Source organism: Tupaia chinensis, unplaced genomic scaffold, assembly GCF_000334495.1.
Source record: "Tupaia chinensis unplaced genomic scaffold, TupChi_1.0 Scaffold000112_1, whole genome shotgun sequence".
In the NCBI taxonomy this organism is placed as follows: domain Eukaryota; kingdom Metazoa; phylum Chordata; class Mammalia; order Scandentia; family Tupaiidae; genus Tupaia; species Tupaia belangeri.
The window spans coordinates 629,422-651,051 of record NW_006159576.1 but is presented as its reverse complement, the minus strand read 5'-3'; the positions used below and the strand labels follow the sequence as shown (position 1 = coordinate 651,051).

General features: G+C 40.4%; 1 protein-coding gene across 5 annotated transcripts in view; it reads left to right on the top strand.

Annotated features, from left to right (window-relative positions):
* SWT1 (SWT1 RNA endoribonuclease homolog) overlaps nucleotides 1-21,630 on the top strand; it is a 134,133-nt gene that overhangs the window by 72,396 nt on the left and 40,107 nt on the right. For all 5 annotated transcript variants that reach the window (XR_003548640.1, XM_027770083.1, XM_006143863.3 and 2 more), the window contains exons 15-16: nucleotides 4,696-4,883; nucleotides 20,167-20,298. Coding sequence is in view for 4 of the 5 variants with exons in the window: in XM_027770083.1 (XP_027625884.1) it covers nucleotides 4,696-4,883; nucleotides 20,167-20,298 (320 nt within the window). In the remaining variant the exon portion in view is untranslated. The remainder of the gene's footprint in view (nucleotides 1-4,695; nucleotides 4,884-20,166; nucleotides 20,299-21,630) is intronic.

Below are 21,630 nucleotides of genomic sequence, written 5' to 3'. Positions count from 1 at the left end.
AAAATATATATATATATGTGTGTGTGTGTGTGTATATATATATATGTGTGTGTGTGTATATATATATATATATGTGTGTGTGTGTGTGTGTATTTATGCTTAGATCATTGAAAATAATTACGGACACTGGAGACTGTGTGGAAGGAGGGTGGGAGAGGGGAAGAGTATAGGGAAGGAAATTAGGGAGAAAAAATAGAGAAGTAAGACATTTGTGAGACACAGAAATGATTTATTACCTGTTGATGCTGATGTATATAGTATTCTAGACTGAACTGATCTGGGGTGTATTTCATATTAGGTAAATTCTCTTTATAAGCTAAATGATGTATAGCAATGAAATGTATAAAATAATAATAATAATAGTAAGGTTATGTCTCTTCTATTACATCTTTCTGATTGGCCAGGCTATTTACTACACTATCTCCTCTCAACTACCAAACATCTTAAAAGAGCGAACTAGGGAACCAGCAGTTAGCATAATGGCTATGTCGCTGGACTCCCACGTAGTCGACCACGGTTCACGTCCCAGACCCAGTGGCTTAAAACTCATGCCGGGTGCGTGTGCGTGCGTGCCCAAGATCCCAAGAGGAGAATGGAGGAGAAGGGATTGTGGCGTGGCCATCCCCTCTGGGGGGTGATTTCTTGCTTTCTGTCTTTCTGTCACTCTCTGGTGAGCGCATGCACCCTATAGTGAAAACCTCTCTAAAAAAAAAAAAGAGCGAACTAGAACCATTGTTTTTGTTTCTTTACTCACTTATTCCATGATCTTGTGTAACTACAGTTCTGTCTCCACACTCTACTAAAAGAAACCATAGGTTTTCAATTACTTCCTAATTTTCAGACTACTCCACACCCATCTGCTTTTCCCCTTTCTCAGACTTCTACCTTCTCAGTCTTTTTTTCTTTTCCTTTTTCTTTTAGAGATTTTTGCTATAGGGCTCGTGTGCTCACTGGAGAGACAGAGAAAGTGAGAAATCACCCCCTAAGGGCAATGGCCAAGAGGCAGTTCCTTCTCCTCCTTTATCCTCTTGGGGTTTTGAGCACACACGCACATGTGTCCAGCATGAGTTTCAAGCCTCCAGGCCTGGGACTTGAATGTGGTCAGGCATATGGGAGTCCAGTGCCTTGACCACTGTGCCTCCTCTTGGCTCTCCTCTCAGCTTTTCTTCAGCACTTGATGCTCTCCTTTCTGTCCTCTTTCCTGAAACCTGTCTTCCTTTGCTTCTGTTGCTGTTGCATACTTCTCATTCTTCCCCTGAATTTTGCCAGTTCTTATGGTTCCTTACCCCTTCACTTTGTTTCTCTTTTTACCGTATTTTCTGTTTCCCCACCCCCTCAACAGTCTTACCTTCTAAGGCTCATGTCCATGAGAGTAATTCTCAGGTATTGCTTGAGCTGCAGATCTGTATATCCAGTTACCTGCTAGATATCTTCATATATCTCTATATGTCAGTCAACATATACATACTAATTCAACATAAACCTAAATATTCTTCTCTTTTTCTTATTTGCAAGCAGTCTTTCTTCCTGGCTTTATTACAGGAGTCCATAATGTTTGGAAATGTGGACAAATATACATTAAGTAGCTTATTGCTATGGTATTGTAATGTCCACTATGTTGTTCAGCAGTAGCAATGATAGTATAAAATTGCAATGAATGTGGCACAATAAGATGCTTTTCCATCAACTTCTTGTGTATCTGAGATGTGTTCCTTCAAAGTATATGCTACTTTTACTTAGTAAAAGTGTCTTACATTACTCTGGCGAAGTTATCTAGACGGGTAGATCTAGTTCACATACACACACACACACACACACACACACACACACACACACACATAAATAGATTTATGGCCACCCTAAATTTCTGTTATTTGTATAATGTTCTTATTGGTACCCAGGTTAAAAAAAAAATTCTGTGGTCTCCCTTAATCCCTGAATTCGGCCAAGTCTTTTAAAATACTAATTTAAAAAAATTTTATACATTTAAATCACTGTACATCACTTTGCGTGTAAGTTGAATTTACCCAACATGGATACATTTCACACCAGTCCAGCTGAGGATAGAAAACACATTATCATCATCAGATAATAACTCAATTTTAAAAGTATTATTTTATTTAAGTTTTTTTTTTTTGAGAGGTTTTTTGCTATAGGGTATGTGTGCTCGCCAGAAAGACTGAGAGAGACAGAGAGACAGAAAGCAAGAAATTGCTCCCCAGTGGGGATGGCCACTCCACAATCTCTTCTCCTCCATTCTCCTCTTGGGATTTTGGGCAGGCATACACACGCACCCAGCTGAGTTTAAGCCACCGGGTCTGGGACTTTAATTGTGGTCGACTACATGGGAGTCCAGCAACATAACCGTTATGCTAACTGGTGGTCCCTTAAATTTATTTATTTACTCATTTTTTTAAAGAATTATTTAACTTTATTTATTTGTTTATTTTAATTTGACCAGAGAGGGGCAGAGGGAGAGAGAAAGAGAAAGCAAGCCTTCAGGTCTGGGATTTGAACTGTGGTCGGCCATGTAGGAGTCTAGTGCCCTTAACTACTGTGCCACCTGCTGACCCCTGTTTACTCATTTTTAACTTGACCAGAGAGGGACAGAATGAGCGAGGAAGAGAGAGAGAGAGAGAAGGCAAGGAAGCAAGGCACCAGGTCTGTGGCTTGAACTCTGATCAGCTATGTGGGAGTCCAGTGCTCTTAACCACCACGACACATGCTGGCCTCTCCCATTTCTGTATCCCATAAATGTCTGGCCTCTCTGGTTTCCTCCTTAATTTCTTTCCTTACACTCTCCCCCTTTCCTACCCTTTTTCTACATTGTCTCCAGAGTCTATAACCATTTTTAATGTTTCTGTGCTTTTTTTTTGGAGAGGTTTTCGCTATAGGGCGCGTGCGCTCGCCAGATAGACAGAAACAGAGAGACAGAAAGCGAGAAATCACCCCCCAGGGGGATGGCCACGCCACAATCCCTTCTCCTCTAGTCTCCTCTCGGAATCTTGGGCACGCACGCACACGCGCCCAGCGTGAGTTTTAAGCCACCGGGTCCGGGACGCGAACCGCGGTCGACTACGTGGGAGTCCAGCGACATAGCCATTACGCTAACTGCTGGTCCCAATGTTTCTGTGTTTTCTAATCTCTCAGTTTCCACCATAGAGTGTGGACAATTGGTATATGTTAAGTGGAGACATACAGTGTCTTTTTTTTTTTCTTTCTTTCTTTCTTTTTTTTTTTTTAAGAATTATTTAACTTTATTTAGTCACATATTTATTTTTAAATTTTACCAGAGAGGGACAGAGAGAGAGAGAGAGAGAGAAAAGTTAAGCCGCCTGGTCGAGGACTCGAACCATGGTTGGCCATGTAGGAGTCTAGCGTTCTTAACCACCATGCCACCTGCTGTTCCCAATGTCTCTTTCATAGCCTGACTTGCTTCACTCAGCAGTAAATCTTCCATATTTGTCTGTGTTCTGTCAAATGCCAGGGTCTTGTTGTTTTCATGGCTGAATAGTATTCCATAGAGTATACGTACCACACTTTTTAAATCCATTTATCTGTTCATGGACATTTATAAAATATTCCTTGTATGCGATTTTTATTTGTTTTGTTTGTTTGTTTCCTTTTCATTCTATTGCCCTTACATGTCTAATTCAAGTTCTCAGGATTCCGCATCCAAAGAATTCAGCAGCTTCCTAACCGATCTTCTTGGTTCCTCTTTCTTTTGTTTCAGTATGTTTTAGGATGTAGTTCTGAGTGTGTCACTTCCTAAGTTAAAAACCTCCAGTGCTTCACCATTGCTTCTAATGTATGGTTAAAAAATCTATTCTGGATGATTTGGATTGCTCTTTGCAGCCTTTTATAGTCATTGCTGCTGGATCATTATGAAGTGCTCAGAGGCTGAGTATGCCTGTTTATCTTCGTAGTCTAGGTGTCCTCTATCTATTCAGTGCCATGTGTATAGAAGTTTTGTAATAGTATTTTCTCTCAAATTTTATTTATTTCTTCCATGAGAAATAAAGACAGAGAGATAGGTACTCCCCAAAGGGTCTTCACATCCCTGTTCTACCCGCAGGCTTAGCCATCCTGGATCATGGGCACTTGCGTGGAAATCCAGGGCCTTCCCACGTGGTCAGTCATTAGAGCATTGCGTTGCCACTGTGCCACTTCCTGGTCCTCAGACACTGTTCTGAAACTGACTTTAGCCTGTTAGGAAAGGTCCCTGGAAAAGATAGATTGGAAATACTGTTTGCTTTAGAAAAGAAAAATATCAGTCTAGCCTGTGGCCTGGTGGTTAAGGTACAGATCCCACCTGGCCAACTGTGTGATTTGAATCCTTGAACACAGACTTAAAAAACACCCAGCACCCTGTCTGTGTGAGAATAGAGGAGAAGGACTATGGTGTGGCCATCCCCCCAGGGGTGCTTTCTTACTTTCCAGCTCTCTCTTTCTCTGTCTCTCTCTGATGAGTACACACACCCTTTAGCAAAGTGGGGGAAAAAAGAAAAGAAAAGGAAAGGAAAATATCTTTCCTAGTTTTGATGCTTTTCTGGGAATATTCTGAACATAAATAGAGGAGAAACACTTGCCAGTACTTCCCAGAAAGCTAGAACATTGTGAGCACAATTGGCATTCTGTTTTTCTCATTTACTAGTAAAGGACTAGCTGTATTTTATGTAATTCTTATCTCCTCAGGTCAAGACAAAACTTAAGCCCAGTTCTTCAGAAAACACGGTGAGTGAAAAGCAGGAAGATACTACTTTGATGAAATCTCATAATGAAGACATCCCTGTTTTCTCGAATTCTCATCTTCCTCAACCCAGTAGGCATCAAGAAATCTGGTCCGTCCTAGAAAATCTTTGGTTTACAATATATCAGAACAGGTAAATTTAAATTTCCAAATTCTTTAAAATTCTAGAGTTACAAATTTGCTTATTTATTTAGTAAAAATTTGTATAGGGGTTTGCTATTTATTCAATACTTAGTATTTGGGTTGTGGGGTGATGTTTATATGGGGATGCACATCAGAGTTACCTTAAAAAAATTAAAAAATATATTTGCCTAAGTTCTATCCCTAGAAGTTCTGTTCAGTTAGCAGGACTGAAATAAAACTGAAAGAGTGCTTTAAAAAAGTCTTTCCCGATGTTTCAATGTGAGACCACAATCAGAAGCATTGATGCCATGTATGTAAAAGCCAATGAAAATTCACCTAAATTGACTATATTGGCAGGATACAAAGTCTTAATAAAATTGAAAATAATTTCAGGAAATATGAGTCTTTATTAAGGAAAGTTAATATAAGGTTTTTTTAAAATGAAAAGATAAATATTTTGGTTGAAAGAGAAGAAATACTTTTTAAAATTTTTTTAGAATTACTTTATTTTTTGAGACCAGCAGTTAGCGTAATGGCTATGTCGCTAAACTCCCATTTAGTCGACCGTGGTTTGAGTCCCGGACTAGTTGGCTTAAGCTCACGCTGGGCACATGTGCCTGTGTGCCTAAGATCCTGAGAGGAGAATGGAGGAGAAGGGATTGCGGGGTGGCCATTCCCCCTGGGGGTGATTTTTCGCCTTTTGTCTCTCTCTTTCTGGCGAGCACACGTGCCCTATAGCAAAAACCTCTCCAAGAAAAAAGAGAAAAAAAAGAATTTATTTTTTAATTTGATGAGAGTTGGGGGGCTGTGGGGGGAGACAGAAGATAGAGGGAAATTAAGAAAGCAAGCCTCCATGTCTGGGACTTGAAACGTGGTTGGACATGTGGGAGTCTAGCACCCTTAACCATGACGCCACCTGTGGTCCCCAAAATACTCTATTACTTTAGTATACATAAACATACAGTGCTTATGGTCTTGGTAAAATGAAGAGCCGGAGACCATTCATGAATAGTTCTTAAATAGGCTACTGCTAGAATAGCTTAAAAAATAATTTAAAACCACTCATTTTAAAGGAGGTGAACATAGCCTTCTACTTTTTCCCAAACCCATGTTCTTTATATAATTAATTCAGCAAACCTATGCTTTATAATATGATTTTGGTTCAAGGGTCCAGTATGACTGTCATCTTAGATTAAGATCATCTGTTTGTTCTAGCTGTTCATAAGAGCAGTAGACTAATAATAATTAGCACAACTTAAACTTACATTCTTTTTTTTGAGAGGTTTTTGCTATAGGGCGCATGCACTCACCAGAAAGACAGAGAGAGACAGAGAGACAGAAAGCAAGAAATCACCCCCCTGACCCCCCAGGGGGGGGAGGATGGCCATGCCATAGTCCCTTCTCCTCCATTCTCCTCTGAGTATCTCGGGTATGCACGCATATGTGCTTGGCATGAGTTTTAAGTCACTGGGTCTGGGACTCAAACTGCAGTCAACTACATGGGACTCCAGCAGCATAGCCATTACAACAACTGCTTCTATTTTTTTTTTTTTAAGAGATTTTTGCCTTAGGGGTTGTGCACTTGTTGGACAGAGAGACAGTCAGAAACAGTAAGAAGGAAAGTGAGAAATCACCCCCCAGGGGAGATGGCCATGCTATGATCCCTTCTGTTCTGTCTTCCTGGGATTTGGGGCACACAAGCACACATGCCCGGTGTGATTTTCAAGCCACCGGCTTCAGGACTGCAGTCGACCATGTCGTAGCCAAGTGGCATAACCATATGCCATCTGCTGACCCCTAAAAGCTCAGCTAAGCTATTTTAATTTCCTTTCACTTAGAAAACATTTGAATACTTTATAAAGCTTAGAGTTGATTTATATATACATTTATGTTGGGTACCAGAGAGTTGTGCATAGTTTCTGGATAATGGACTTTATATAATAGCATTTCACTGAGTGAAGCATTTTTACATTGCCTTATCAATATATATTCACTTAAGCCTACTTTGTTGTTTCTGAAGCCTGGCCGATTGTGTTCTGTCAATATCGAACTTCTTTTGTTTTTTTTTTTTCGGAGAGGTTTTTTTTTTTTTTTGCTATAGGGCGTGTGCGCTCACCAGTCAGAGAGAGACAGAGAGGTAGAAAGCGAGAAATCACCCGCCAGTGGAGGATGGCCACGCCGCAGTCCCTTGTCCTCCATTCTCCTCTCGGGATCTTGGGCATGCACGCACATGCGCCTGGCATGAGTTTAAGCTGCTGGGTCTGGGACTCGAACCGCGGTCGACTACATGGGAGTCCAGCAACATAGCCAGTACGCTAACTGCTGGTCCCAGTATCGAACTTCTTAACGTATCAATGTGGGCCTTTCTGTAGATGTGCCCGGTTGGCAGCCTGGTAAGCTGTGCACAGTTACTGTTGTAAGACTGCTCACATGTTTGTGCACACTGTACGTGCCATCTTCCCTGTCGTTTGATAACTAGTTGTGAACTTACAGTACACCAGGGCAGGTTGTTGGTTGTTGGTGTCTTTTCTATTTACAAGGAATTTGAATAAGTGTTAGATATTATTAATAATTCAAATTTTTAAAAATGTCGTATTTCTCATTCAAGCATCTGAGACTTTTAAAAAATTATGTATTTTTAGCTTGCAGTGGGAACTAGATATTTAAACAAAATATCTTAATATCTTTCATTATTACTTTTCTCTGTGACTCAGAATTTTATTAATACTATGAAGGCAAAACCAATAAAAATTTTTTTGACATCTGTTGATATCTGATGGATAATTTTCTATAAATAGGCTACTTAATAACAATTCAATAACTTATTTAATAATATAAAATGTAATGAGTCCAATAATAAAGTGGAACTATCATCCATAACATTAGCTTGCAATGTTTATTCTAAATCACCTCATTCCTTTTTTATGCTATTATTATTTTAAAGCTATTTATTTAGTTTTTCCATGAGAGAGTGTATGCCAGAGAGAAGAAGAGACAAACACTACAGCAGAATCTTCCCGGGGTGGCCCATGCCCAGTCCTAGTCAGCCCGGATCATACCCATGCATGTGCATGCACGTGTATACAGGGGGGTATTGGGGTGCAAACCAGAACCGACCCAGGTGGGTCAAGTTGCATTACCACTGTGGCACTGCCTGACTCGTACTCACTGTTCTTAATGGATGACTTTATAAAGAGTAAATGGCACTTACAGAAAATCATTAATGGGCCGGCAGGTGGTGTGATGGCGAAGGGCACTGAACTCCCACGTGGTCGACCATGGCTCGAGTCCTGGATCTGGCAGCTTGCTTTCTCATTTTCCTGCTCTCTTTCTCTCTCTTTGCTCTCGCTCTCACTCTTGCTCTGTCCCTCTCTGGTCAAATTTAAATAAATAAATAGTTAAAATTAAAAAATAATTCTTTAATAAAAATCATATTAATATTGACTTGATCTTCTTTTGCATAATGTCATTCTGTTTTGTAAAAAAAATTGTTTAAACACAAAGATATTTTGTTCCTTAAAATATGCAGCCATGATAGGGCCAGCAGATGGTGTAATGGTTAATGTCACTTGACTCCCATGTAGTCAATTGTGGTTGGAGTCCCGGACCTAGTGGCTTAAAACTCATGCTGGGGGTGCATGCGTGTGTGCCCAAAATCCTAAGAGAACAGAGGAGAAGGGATTGCAGTGTGGCCATCCTTCTCGGGTGGGGGGAGGTGATTTCTCACATTCTGACTCCAGCGAGTGCACATGCCTTATAGCAAAAATGTTTCTTCAAAAAAAAAAAAAAAAAGAAAAAAATGGCAGCCATAGTTCTGTGGGACAGTAACTGGGGAAACTATCTAGACTTTCTGAAATTTTTTATCTAAAATCAGAAAATAGGATTAGATTATTTCTTTATTATTTTTTAAATTTTTTGCTATAGGGCATATGTGCTCTGTGGAGAGCAACAGACAAAGAGAGAAATCAGCCTCTCAAGGGGTAGGGTGGCCTGCCAAAATACCTTCTTCATTTTCCTCTTGGGAATTTGGGCCTGCAAGTGCATGCATCTGGTGTGTGTTTCAAGCCATCCGGTCCAGCACTCGAACTGCACAGTCAGCTGTGTGGGATCCAGCTGCCTTAACCTCCATACTACCTGCTGGCCTAGGATTAGATGATTTTTTAAAAAAATTATTTGTTTAATTTTACTCATTCATTCATTTTATTTTGATTTGACCAGAGAGAGACAGAGAGAGAAAGAGAAGGAAAGTGAGAAAGCAAGCCACCAGGTCCAGGACTCAAACCGTGATCAGCCATGTGGGAGTGTCCAGCACCTTAACCACCACACCACCTGCTGGTCCTGGATTAGATGATTTTTAAGATCTCTAGGTAATCTAAAATTCTATAGTTGTGGAATGTTGACAATTTTCTTTTAAATAGTGTATTAAGCACGTGTGTGGATTTTTACTATAGATTCTAGGTAACCTTTAGTGATTTTTAAAAATTATTTTTATTTAATTTTATTTATTCATTTATTTTTTAATTTGACCAGAGATAAACACACACACACACACACACACACACACACGCGCACACACGCACACACACACAGAGTGAGAGAGAGAGAGAGAGAGAAAGAGAAACCAAATCACCAGGTCTGGCACTCAAACCATGATCAGCCATGTGGGAGTTTCTAACACCCTAACCACCAAGCCACCTGCTGGTCCCCAGACTTTCGACAGTTTTTAAATACAACATTTGCTTGTTTTGTTTGTTTGTTTGTTTGTTTGTTTTTGTTTTTGCTATAGGGCATGTTTGCTTGTGGAGAGAGAGAGAAAGTGAGAAATCAGTCTGCAGAGGGATGGCCATGCCTCAGTCCCTTGTCCTCCATTCTCCTCCCAGCATTTTGGGCATGCACCCACATGTGCCCCATGTGATTTTTGAAGCTGCTGAGTCTGGACTCAAAATGCACAGCTGGCATGTGGAATCCAGTGCCTTAACCACCACACCACCTGCTAGCACAATACAATATATGTGTCTTTATTTTTATTTAAATTCTCTCGTATCATTTTCCTTAAAGAATTTTTAACTTATCTTTCCCAGGTACTAAGTAAAAATATGACATTTAAAGTTGACCAGTTTTGACCCAGCATTGGCATGGTGGTTAAGGTGCTGGACTCCCACATGGCCAACTGTGGTTTGAATCCTGGACCAGAAAGAAGTCTTGCTTTCTCACTTTCCCTCTCTCTCTGGTCAAATTTTAAAAAATGATAAATAAAATGAAATAAAAATACTTAAAAATAAAAGTTACCATTTTAATCTAAGGTTTAGATTATATATTACCAATAGAAAACTCAGAATGAAAGTACTCAGGTAAATGTTCTCTCTAGCTTTGACTCTAACCAGTTGACCCAGATCCTTATTCAGACATTAAGTAACAGTGAACTTTTCTCACTATTTAAAAAAAAATAATAAAGCTTTTGGGACCAGCAGTTAGTGTAATGGCTATGTTGCTGGAGTCCCATGCAGTCGATTGCGGTTTGAGTCCCAGACCTGGTGGCTCAAACTCATGTCAGGGTTGTGTGTGTGCGTGCCCAAGATCCTGAGAGGAGAATGGAGGAGAAGGGACTGCCGTGTGGCCATTCCCCTCACCGCCCCCAGGATGATTTCTCGCTTTCTGTATCTCTCTCTGTCTTTCTGGCGAGCACATACGCCCTATAGCAAAAACCTCTTAAAAAAAGAAAGCTTTTACTTGTTTATTTATATCACAGAGCTCATGTGCATGTGTGTGAGAGAGAGAGGCAGAGCGAAGCACCCTTTTGGACTATTGTAATGTTGTTGTTCTCTTTAGCTACTAAGGATCTCGGGTGCCCATACCTGACTTGGCATAGTTTTAGGTTGGTCATGAAACAGTCGTCAGTCATGTGGCTCCTAGCATTGCAGGTTGCTACATTACGCTGTGCACAGTGACTGGGCTAAATGTTTACTTATGGTAGAGGACTCATGTGCAAGAGAAAGAGAAGCACCTTAACAGGGACTAGTTGTGCCGTGATCCCCTTCCTGCAGGCTCTGGTTTGTGAGGATCTTGGGCACGTGCCCACAGGCTCAGTATGTTTTCACCCAGGACCTACCCAGGGATCCTGACCGACTGTCAGTCATGTAGCTTCCACTGCTACTGACTGTGCCACCAGTCTGGGCCCCACTTTAACCTAAATATTTTAATGCTTTATAATATAGTACATGCATTTTATGCAGCAAAATACATTTTCTTTAGTTAAGATAAAAATGTATTTATTAATGAGTACATTTCTACAAGGTAGAAATGAATGAAACATAGAAAATTCTGTTTGCTCCATATCTTTCCAGACTTATCAAAATGCTTTACCTCTTATAGACTTGTTCTTTTTTTTTTTTTTGGAGAGGTTTTTTTTCGCTATAGGGTGCGTGTGCTCGCCAGACAGACAGAGAGACATAGAGACAGAAAGGGAGAAATCACCCCCAAGAGGGGATGGTCACGCCGCAATTCCTTCTCCTCCATTCTCCTCTCGGGATCCTGGGCACACACGCACACACGCCCGGCGTGAGTTTTAAGCCACCGGATCCGGGATAAGAACCGTGGTTGACTACGTGGGAGTCCAGCGACATAGCCATTACGCTAACTGCTGGTTCCCTTATAGACTTGTTCTTTGAGTGACAGCTTTTTTTTTTTATTGTTTTTATTTATTTATTTTTAAAATTTTGTTTTGTTGCTCTTTTGGTTGTTTTGTCTTAGGTCTTGTGATATACTCAGACCTGGTGTTAATAAGGGATAGCTTTACTAGTGTATTCTCTATCAAGACAGCAGGAAATATATGAATGTGTAACATTAAGACTGCAGTTTTAGGGGCTAGCAGGTGGCATGGTGGTTGAGAGTGCTGGACTGTCATATGGCCAACCATGGTTCAAGTCCTGGACCTGGTAGCTTGCCTTCTCACCTCTCCCCCCCCCCACTCTGTCCCTCTAGTCAAATTGAAATAGATAAACAGGGATCAGCAGTTAGCGTAATGGCTATGTCGCTGGACTCCCATGTAGTCGACCACGGTTCAAGTCCCAGACCTGGTGGCTTGAACTCACGCCGGGCGCGTGTGTGTGCGGACCCAAGATCCCAAGAGGAGACTGGAGGAGAAGGGATTGTGGCGTGGCCATCCTCCCTGGGGGGGTGATTTCTTGCTTTTTGTCTCTCTGTCTCTGGTGAGCGCATGTGCCCTATAGCAAAAAATCTATCCAAAAAAAAAGAAATAGATAAACAGACAAATAAATAAAGGTTAATTACAGTAATTCTTGGGGGGAAAAAAGAAGACTGCAGTTTTAGAGGACTTTGTTGAGGTTTGCAGGGGGGTTCCCAGTTTCTCTTTAGACTGATACATGGCAGTTCAAATTTAACTCTAAATGGGTCCTGGATGAAGTTTGGAGTTATGGTAATTAGGGATCAAAAATGGAAAATAAAACATTAAATATCTTATTTTTTTAAAAGTTTTACTTTTTTTAAACCAATTTTTGCCACAGTACATGTGTGATCATTGGAGAGAGAGAGAGAGAGAGAGAGAGAGAGAAATCATCTCATAGGAGAGATGGCTTCACAGCAATCCATTCTCTGTTCTTCCTTCAAGATTTTGGGCATGCATGCACTCAGCGTGATGTTTTTTGAGAGAGTTTTTTTTTTTTTTGTATAGGGCATGCGCGCTTGCAAGGAAGACAGAAATAGACAAAAAGCAAGAAATCACCCCTTAGGGGGATAGCCGCACCACAATCCCTTTTTCTTCATTCTCTTCTTGGGATCTTGGGCATGCATACACACGCACCAGGTGTAAGTTTAAGCCACTGGGTCTCGGACTCGAACCATGGTCGACTACATGGGAGTCCAGCGACATAGCCATTATGCCAACTGCTGGCCCCAGCATAGCATGATTTTTCAAGCTATTGAATCTGGGACTTGAACTGTGGTCAGCCATGTGTATGTCCAGCTCTTTAACTACCACACCACCTGCAGGCCCCAAGATAAAACATTAAAAATAAAAATTGCCAGATGACCTGTGCACTTGCCAGAGGCAGAAAGAGATGGCTGGATCCCTTCTGCCCCAGTGGGACATGATCATGCCACAAACCCTTCCCCTCCATTTCTTTACCCTGTAGGGATTTGGAGCATGCATATACATTCGTGCATGGTTTTTAAACCTCTGAGTCTGGAATTTAAACATCACAGTCAGCTATGTGGGATTCAGCTTCCTTAATTACCAGCCCATGAACCAGCTCAAAAATATTTAACTTTTTGTGAGTAATAACTTTTGCAATTATTTTATTATAACATTGTGCCTTTGATCATTTTTTAAAGAGTTTGTATAGTATTACACTACTCCCTTCTTTTTAAGGAAATGTACTTTATTATTAAAAAGAGGATTCAACCTAGCCATACACTGGCACAAACTGCTGAGAGGACATGAGAGGCACAGGTTCGATTCTTGGCCTCCCCTAAATGGCGAGTGTTGTAGCACACACCGTTTAGTTCCAGTTACTCTAGAGGCTGAGACTGGAGGATTGTGACATGGTGAGAACCTGTGGTGGTGGTGGTGGGGAAATGGTTAAAATGTACAATTCTCATTTCAGGCTTCACTGATTTGTTTGTCAGCACAGCCATGGGGTTTGTAGGATCTTTGCATATATTTTTTATCCTTACCATGACTGTCTTGCAGCTATTTTACAAACATTGTAAGTTGTGAAGTCAGGGAAAGTCAGTATATCTGTCCATGAGGATTGTCTCAGCTAGCTTCTAAGTGAATTAGCATGTAGACATATATTATAGCTTTTTGTGTTAGCCTACATAATTTTGAACACATGTGTGTTTAAGAAAAGGGATATAGACATAATCAGTTTATGAGAGGTCTTTTGATTTTATTTTCCATGAACTTTTTGAAGTCTGTACATAGAGTGGTGTGTGTGTCAATCTTGCATACTAGATGAAAATCAAAAACACGTTTAAGAAACGCTAGAGCAGATTTTTTTTTTCTTTTTTTTGGAGAGGTTTTCGCTATAGAGAGCATGTGCTCGCCAGGAAGAGAGATAGAAAGTGAGAAATCATCCCCCAGGGTGGATGGCCATGCCTCAGTCCCTTCTCCTCCATTCTCCTCTCGGGATCTTGGGCACGCACGCACACGTGCCCAGTGTGAGTTTAAGCTCTCCGGGTCCAGGACTTGAGCCATGGTCGACTACATGGGAGTCCAGTGACATTGCCATTACGCTAACTGCTGGTCCCTAGAGCAGATTCTTTAAAAGTAAGTCAGCCTCAGAGATACATTTGAGTCAGGTATTCATTCGTTTATTCATTTATTCTGGAGACATGCCTTGATCATCTACTATGTGCCAGACTCAATGTAGATATTAAGAACATAAATATCTGGGGCCAGTAGGTGCCATGGCGGTTAAGGTGCAGTTTTCCACATGGCTGACTGTGGTTTAAGTCCCAGACCTGATGGCTTGCTTTCTCATTTTCCCTCTTTTTCCATCGGTCTCTGTGAGCTCTTGCACCCTATAGCAAAATTAAATAATAATAGTAATAATAATAATAATAAATAACCTTTAAAAAAGAAGATATGTATAAATAAGAAAAACCAGACAAAAATGTTTATTTGCATTCTAGTGATAAAAGACAGGTGAATGAAATATAAACAACATATCCAGAAAATCTGGGCTCCTATGGTAAACATCTTTGAACAATATGTTTTTTTTATATATATATATATGTGTATGTATATATGTATGTATATATATATGTATGTATATATGTATACATATATTTATATAAATATATATATGTGGAGATTTTGCTATAGGATGCATGAGCTCACCAGAGAGAGAAAGAGAGAAAGAGTGAGAAAGAGAAAGAGAGAGAGATAGGGAAAGTTAGAAATCACCCCCAGGGTAGATGGTCATGCCCATGCTCTCTGCTCCTTCATTCTTCCCTTGCTATAGCAAAAACTCTCCACAAAAAAAAAAAAAAGATTTTATTCAGATTTATTTATTATTGTTCTTTTAATTTGACCAGAGAAAAACGGGTGGAGGGGGAGGGGGGGGGAGTAAGAAAGCAAGCCACCAAGTCTGGGACTCAAAACTGTAGTCAGCCAGGGAACCAGCAGTTCGTGTAATGGCTGTGTCGCTGGACTCCCATGTAGTCGACCGCAGTTCGTGTCCCGAACCCGGTGGCTTAAAACTCACGCCGGGCGCGTGTGCATGCGTGCCCAAGATCCCAAGAGGAGAATGGAGGAGAAGGGATTGCAGCGTGACCATCCCCCCTGGGGGGTGATTTCTCGCTTTTTGTCTCTAATGTCTCTCTCTGTCTGTCTGGCGAGCGCACGCGCCCTATAGTGAAAATCTCTTAAAAAAAAAAAAACTGTAGTCAGCCATATGAGAGTTCAGTGCCTCTACCACATCACCTGTCAGCCCCTTGCGTTATATTTTAAAAATAACATGTTCGGTATACTTTTCTTTAGCCATAAAATGCATTTTCAAGTGAAGTACTCTAAATTGTAGCCTTGGATTCAGTAGGTAATACATTGTAGTGCCTAAATCAAAAGTCTAGAATCTAGGGGATTTGGGGCCCTTGGTATTCATGTAGTCATAATTTTTTTTTTTTTTAAAGAGAGTTGTTTTTGGTATAGAGTGTGTGTACTCACCAGAGAGACAGAGAGAAAGTGAGAAGTCACTCCCCATTCCCAGGGGGTGGCCATGCCACAATCCCTTCTTCTCCGCTCTTCTCTGAATTTTGGGCATGCGTGCACATGTGCCTAGCATGAGTGTGAAGCCTCTGAGTCTGGGACTTGAGCCACAGTCAGCCATGTGGGAGTCCAGCGCCTTAACCACTACACTACCTGTTGACTCCCATATAGTTAAAAGTTTAAAGAGGAAAAAAGAGTCAGGAAAGGAATAGTTAATAGTTTTAGGTTAATGATTTAGGGAGGAGTAGGAGTTATTCTTTTAGAGGGTGTTCAAGGACACCCTCATTTAAAAACTAACATTTGCACTGAGTCCTGAAGATGGTGAGGCCAGGAAACCAGATAATTACTTATAGGAGGAGCATTCTAGGCACAGAACAGAAATTACAAAGCTGTTGAAGGAGCTTGTCTGGCATATTCAGTGAACTGAGTAGAGGCATTTTCACTGTCAGTAAAAGCCACTGCACAGTTTTAAGCAAGCTAAGGGTATGATCAGGCGTACATTTTTAAGAAAATTGCTCTGCCATGTTGAGAGTAGATGGGGCGAAGCAGAAGGGCCAGTTCGGTGTCTGCTGTGATAATCCAGTTGGAAAATGATGAGCGCACGGGCCAGGAAAGCAGTGCCGAGACAGTAAAAACTGGTCACGTACTGTTTCTATTTTAAAGGTAGAACCAATAGGACTGACTGACATATTTCAAGAGACAGGAACAAAAGCAGCACTCAGAACCACGAATGTCTATGCCTGCCCGTCCTATGGCGGTGCGACTCCTCTCAGCTTCATCTCTTCATTTCTCCCCCTTTCTTTCACTTGGGATAAATTCTGGAGGTGGAGCAATTCTATATAAAAATTGTAATGTAAGTTTTCTAGAGTGTAGAATTTTGGTTTATTGATGGTTTTCCTAGAAGCCTGTCCGTCCGTCCGTCCGTCCGTCCTTCCTTCCTTCCTTCCTTCCTTCTTTCCTTTTCTTTTCTTTTCTTTTCTTTTCTTTTCTTTTCTTTTCTTTTCTTTTCTTTTCTTTTCTTTTCTTTTCTTTTCTTTTCTTTTCTTTTCTTTTCTTTTCTTTCTTTCTTTCTTCTTTTCTTTTCTTTTCTTTTCTTTTCTTTTCTTTTCTTTTCTTTTCTTTTCTTTTCTTTTCTTTTCTTTTCTTTTCTTTTCTTTTCTTTTCTTTTCTTTTCTTTTCTTTTCTTTTCTTTTCTTTTCTTTTCTTTTCTTTTCTTTTCTTTTCTTTTCTTTTCTTTTCTTTTCTTTTCTTTTCTTTTCTTTTCTTTTCTTTTCTTTTCTTTTCTTTTCTTTTCTTTTCTTTTCTTTTCTTTTCTTTTCTTTTCTTTTCTTTTCTTTTCTTTTCTTTTCTTTTCTTTTCTTTTCTTTTCTTTTCTTTTCTTTTCTTTTCTTTTCTTTTCTTTTCTTTTCTTTTCTTTTCTTTTCTTTTCTTTTCTTTTCTTTTCTTTTCTTTTCTTTTCTTTTCTTTTCTTTTCTTTTCTTTTCTTTTCTTTTCTTTTCTTTTCTTTTCTTTTCTTTTCTTTTCTTTTCTTTTCTTTTCTTTTCTTTTCTTTCTTTCTTTCTTTCTTTCTTTCTTTCTTTCTTTCTTTCTTTCTTTCTTAGACAGAGCTTTTTGCTGTAGGGCACGTGTGCTTGCTGGAGACACAGAAACAGAGAGACAGAAAGTGAGAAATTACCTCTCCTGGGGGGATGACCACACCACAGCCCCTTCTCCTCCATTCTCTCAGGATTTTGGACATGCATGCACACGCACCTGGCATGAGTTTCAAGCCTCTGGGTCAGGACTTGACCTGTTGTCGGCCACGTGGGAGCTCAATGATGTAGCTGTTAGGCCATCTGCTGATCCCCATTATTTCTTGTTTTCTCGCTTTCTCTCACTCTCAGTGTCTCTCTTGCTCTCTGTCACACATACATGCACACATATGATTTACATGTATGACCAGAAAAAGATGAAGGACCCGTGGATATTAATAATGCTTATATGTGATTGGTGTACTATGGGTATTACAGATTTCCTTTTGACATTCTTATATATTTTTTTTGATGACTAGTTTTTAAACATTTTAAGAAGATAAATATTTTTTAAATAGGATAAGTCTATGGTTTTTATTTTAAAAGTAGTAAGTGGACACATAAAAATATCCAGAGTAGGCAAATCTATAAGGATAGAAAGCAAATTTGTAGTTGCAGGGGTTTGACAAAGAGGAGACCGGGGCTGGAGGGTAACTGCTGAGTGGATTCAGGGTTTTCTCTTGGGTGCTGAAAGTGTTGTATAACTAGCTAATGGTGGTCGCTGCACAACATTGTGAATGTGCTAAATGCTGCTGAACTGTACCTTTTTTTTTGTAGAGGTTTTCACTATCGAGCATGTGCGCTTGCCAGAAAGAGAGAGACAGAGAGACAGAAAGCGAGAAATCATCCCCCAGGGGGGATGGCCATGCCACAATCCCTTCTCCTCCATTCTCATTTCAGGATCTTGGGCACGCACGCACATGCACCTGGCATGAGTTTAAGCCACCAAGGCCAGGCCTCAAACCGCGGTCGTCTATGTGGGAGTCCAGCAACATAGCCATTACACCAACTCCTGGCCCTGTGAACTGTACACTTTAAAATGGTTCAAACTTAATGTTAAGTTAGATGTTTTGAACTGTAATATTAAGAATACTTTGGAAAATACTGTAAAGTAGGGAAGAAAAGCCCCTCGCGTGCTGCTACTTAAAGGTACCACAGTTAAGATCGTCAGTAATACTGCGTGTACCCGGTTTTGCTTTAGGCATATGCCGTCATTTCGTAAGCTGCCATAACAACTCACCACCACCTGGGTGGCTTCAAACAACAGAAATTTTTTCACGGCCTTTCACCACGGTACAGGCAGTAGGGGTGCTGCTGTGTGATGCTGGAGGCCGTGTGGGAAGACTCCAGGTTCAGACTAGGTTCTGTCAGGGACACTGGGTATGCCCAATGGTGTGCCTATGATTCTGGCTGGCTCCTTTCCTCCATCTACCTCTGCCAATGCTCTTTCGTATTGAAGGAATAAGATTAAGTTTAAAAAAAGTGGGAGCAACAGGTAGCATAGTGCATCCACTATATGGCAAAACTAAAATAATTTATTCATTCACAATTCTGGAGGTAAAAAATATGAAATCCCATTGTCTGTAGGAGTCGCTTTCTTCTGGAAGTTCCAAGGGTTACCCCGTCCCATGCCTGTCCTGTCTTACAGTGCTCACCAGCAGTCCTTGCCCTGCGGATAGATCACTGCAGTCTCTGCCTTTATCTCCACAGAGAAGGGCCTGCTCCACTCCAGTGCGACCCATTTACCTTATCTATCTAACGACATCTGCAAAGACCCTATATCAAATAAGGGTGCACTCTGAGGTCCTGGATGAACATAAATTTTATGGGAACTCTATTCAAATGCAGTACAGCATATTTTCTCTCTTTCTTTTTTTCCTTAATTGCCAGTGGGCACATGTGCTTGCCAGAGAGAGATGAGAGGGGGAGAGAGAAAGCATCACCACAGTGGGGCATGGTCATGTCACAGTTCCTACTCCTCCATTTCTTCATCTTGTTGGGACTTTGGGCATGCATAGACACATGCTGGTATGTTTTCAAGCCACTGTAGCCAGGATCAGTCCGTGGTCAGCCACATAGGATCTGGCTTACATAACCCCTAGACTGAAAGGCTGGTCTTTTCAGCATGTTTTGATTATTGTGTGTGTGTGTGTGTGTGTGTGTGTGTGTGCATGTGTGCAGTTTCCCATACCTATATTTTCCTTTTTCATAAATGGAGTATCATTTTAATGATTTGGTATTTCATCAAGTAACTAATTCACTAAACATTTTTTATGCCATTGGACATTTAGTATACTAGTAGTTGTGGCCCAGTTGTGAACAATTATGATAGATTTCTGAAAGTGAAATTACTAGAATAAGCATACGAGTTTCAGCAGACACTTAATGTGATATCTAACTTTTTCTTTTTTTCTTTTTCTTTTCTTTTTTGGAGAGATTTTCACTGTAGGGCGCGTGCGCTCGCCAGACAGAGAGAGACAGAAAGCGAGAAATCACCTCCCGGGGGGATGGTCACGCCACAGTCCCTTCTTCTCCATTCTCCTCTCGGGATCTTGGGCACTCACAGTCGCCCGGCGTGAGTTTTAAGCCACCGGGTCCAGGACGCGAACCGCGGTCAACTACGTGGGAGTCCAGCGACATAGCCATTACGCTAACTGCTGGTTCCCTCTAACTTTTTCTTCATCATGTTCTTGAATACTGCTTGACTATAAATTCATAGTATTAACTTCTATCTTTAATGGTCTGTTAAAGTAAAACATTATTCACACAGCTTTTATGGGATTACCTTAGATTAGATCAGTATCATCTGACCAAATTTTTTGCATGATTGTTAACTCAGATATTTATATGTTACTATCTTTTATTTCTAATTGAAGTAGATCAGCATTATGAGAGATGAATTATAAATATTTATAAACTAATTCCAGTGATAATATTGGAATTATAGTAGATATGCGTATGTACCTATGAGTATCTTTTCTTTTTCTCTATGCCAGCATGGATGTGTTTCAGAGATTGAGTCCAGATTCAACTCCATCTACTTCAAAAATAGCATCATTTGAAGAAGCATTTATACATCTTCAAAAGCTAATGGCAGCGGTGAAGGATATTCTTGAAGGAATTCAGAGGTAAACATTCTATTAATTAAAAATTATTTGCTTATTTTAATTTCACTAGAGAGGGACAGAGTGAAAGAAAAGTAAAAAAGCAAGCTGCCAGGTCCGGTACTCAAATCGCAATCGACCATGTGGGAATCCAGTGCCTTTAACCACCATGCCACCTGTCGGCTCAAGATGTAAGTTGTCATTTGAAAAGCATAGTCCCCTATGGATTCTGCTGGGGACAGGATTTGAACCAGTCAACTGTGTAGGATCTTTCACCCTTAACCATTGTGCTATCGGACCAGCTCTGGAAGCAGCTATTTATTAGAATAACAGCTTTCATTTCCAGAGTTCTTCTGGAATGAAATGGTCTTTTCTCATCTAGGTGGTAGTCCCCATGTTCTTGCATATCCTCAGAATATTTTACATCTGTTGGTAGCAGTCATGGTTTGTTAGAATTTGGCTCCACTTTTAATACATTTACAATAATGAAGAGAAATTGAACATTTTATTTTAGGTATATAGGTTTTTCCTCTTGATCTTAAATTATCTAGGACTAAGTAGAAAAGACTGACCATTTCTGTGGGTGACATGTAGGAAGAGTACAATTCTCAAAAAGCCTGAACTGAATATTCATTTAGTTCCTAGTTGTTTAGGTACAGGTGTTCATTGAGATACTTTTTTCAAGATGAGAGATACAGTGATGATGATGATTAACATTTTTTAGCCAAGAATTGTTCAAAATATATTACAAATATTAACTCACTTAATCTTAACACTTAACAGTCCTAATAGTACTGTTGTTGTCCCTGTCCTACAAACGTGCAATGGAGGCACTGAGAGGGAAGGTAACAGGTTTAACAGCTCACCTGGAGTGGTGGAACTCAGATTTGACTCTGACAGACTGACTCTGGAGAAATTCTCATCACACCATTGTATTATTATGTTTAAATGCCAGTGTAGAAAATGCAGTAAAGGAAGAGAGCCGGGGTCCAGCCTCTGGGTGGGTTATCTCGACGGAGGCGGCGAAGGTGAATAGAAGACAGAGGCCTCGATGCTTTCATGCACGTCCTATGCCGGACACACCTCAAAGATCGCTCTCTGAGGAGTGGCACCTGCTAGGAATTATTTTGCCTTTTTATTGAAAATGTGATACATGCAAGTAAATGGATGAGGGGCAGTAAAAGATTTACTCTAAGGAACAGGGTATACAAAGCATGGAAGCAATAATTATAAAACATGCTGTTTGTCTTGTTAGCTCAGGCAAAGTCAATCACAGTTCTCAGGATGAGGAAGTCCATTTGTCTGCTGTATCTTCTTCTTGAATCTTGATTACTGGGAAGAGTCTTTTGAAGAGGG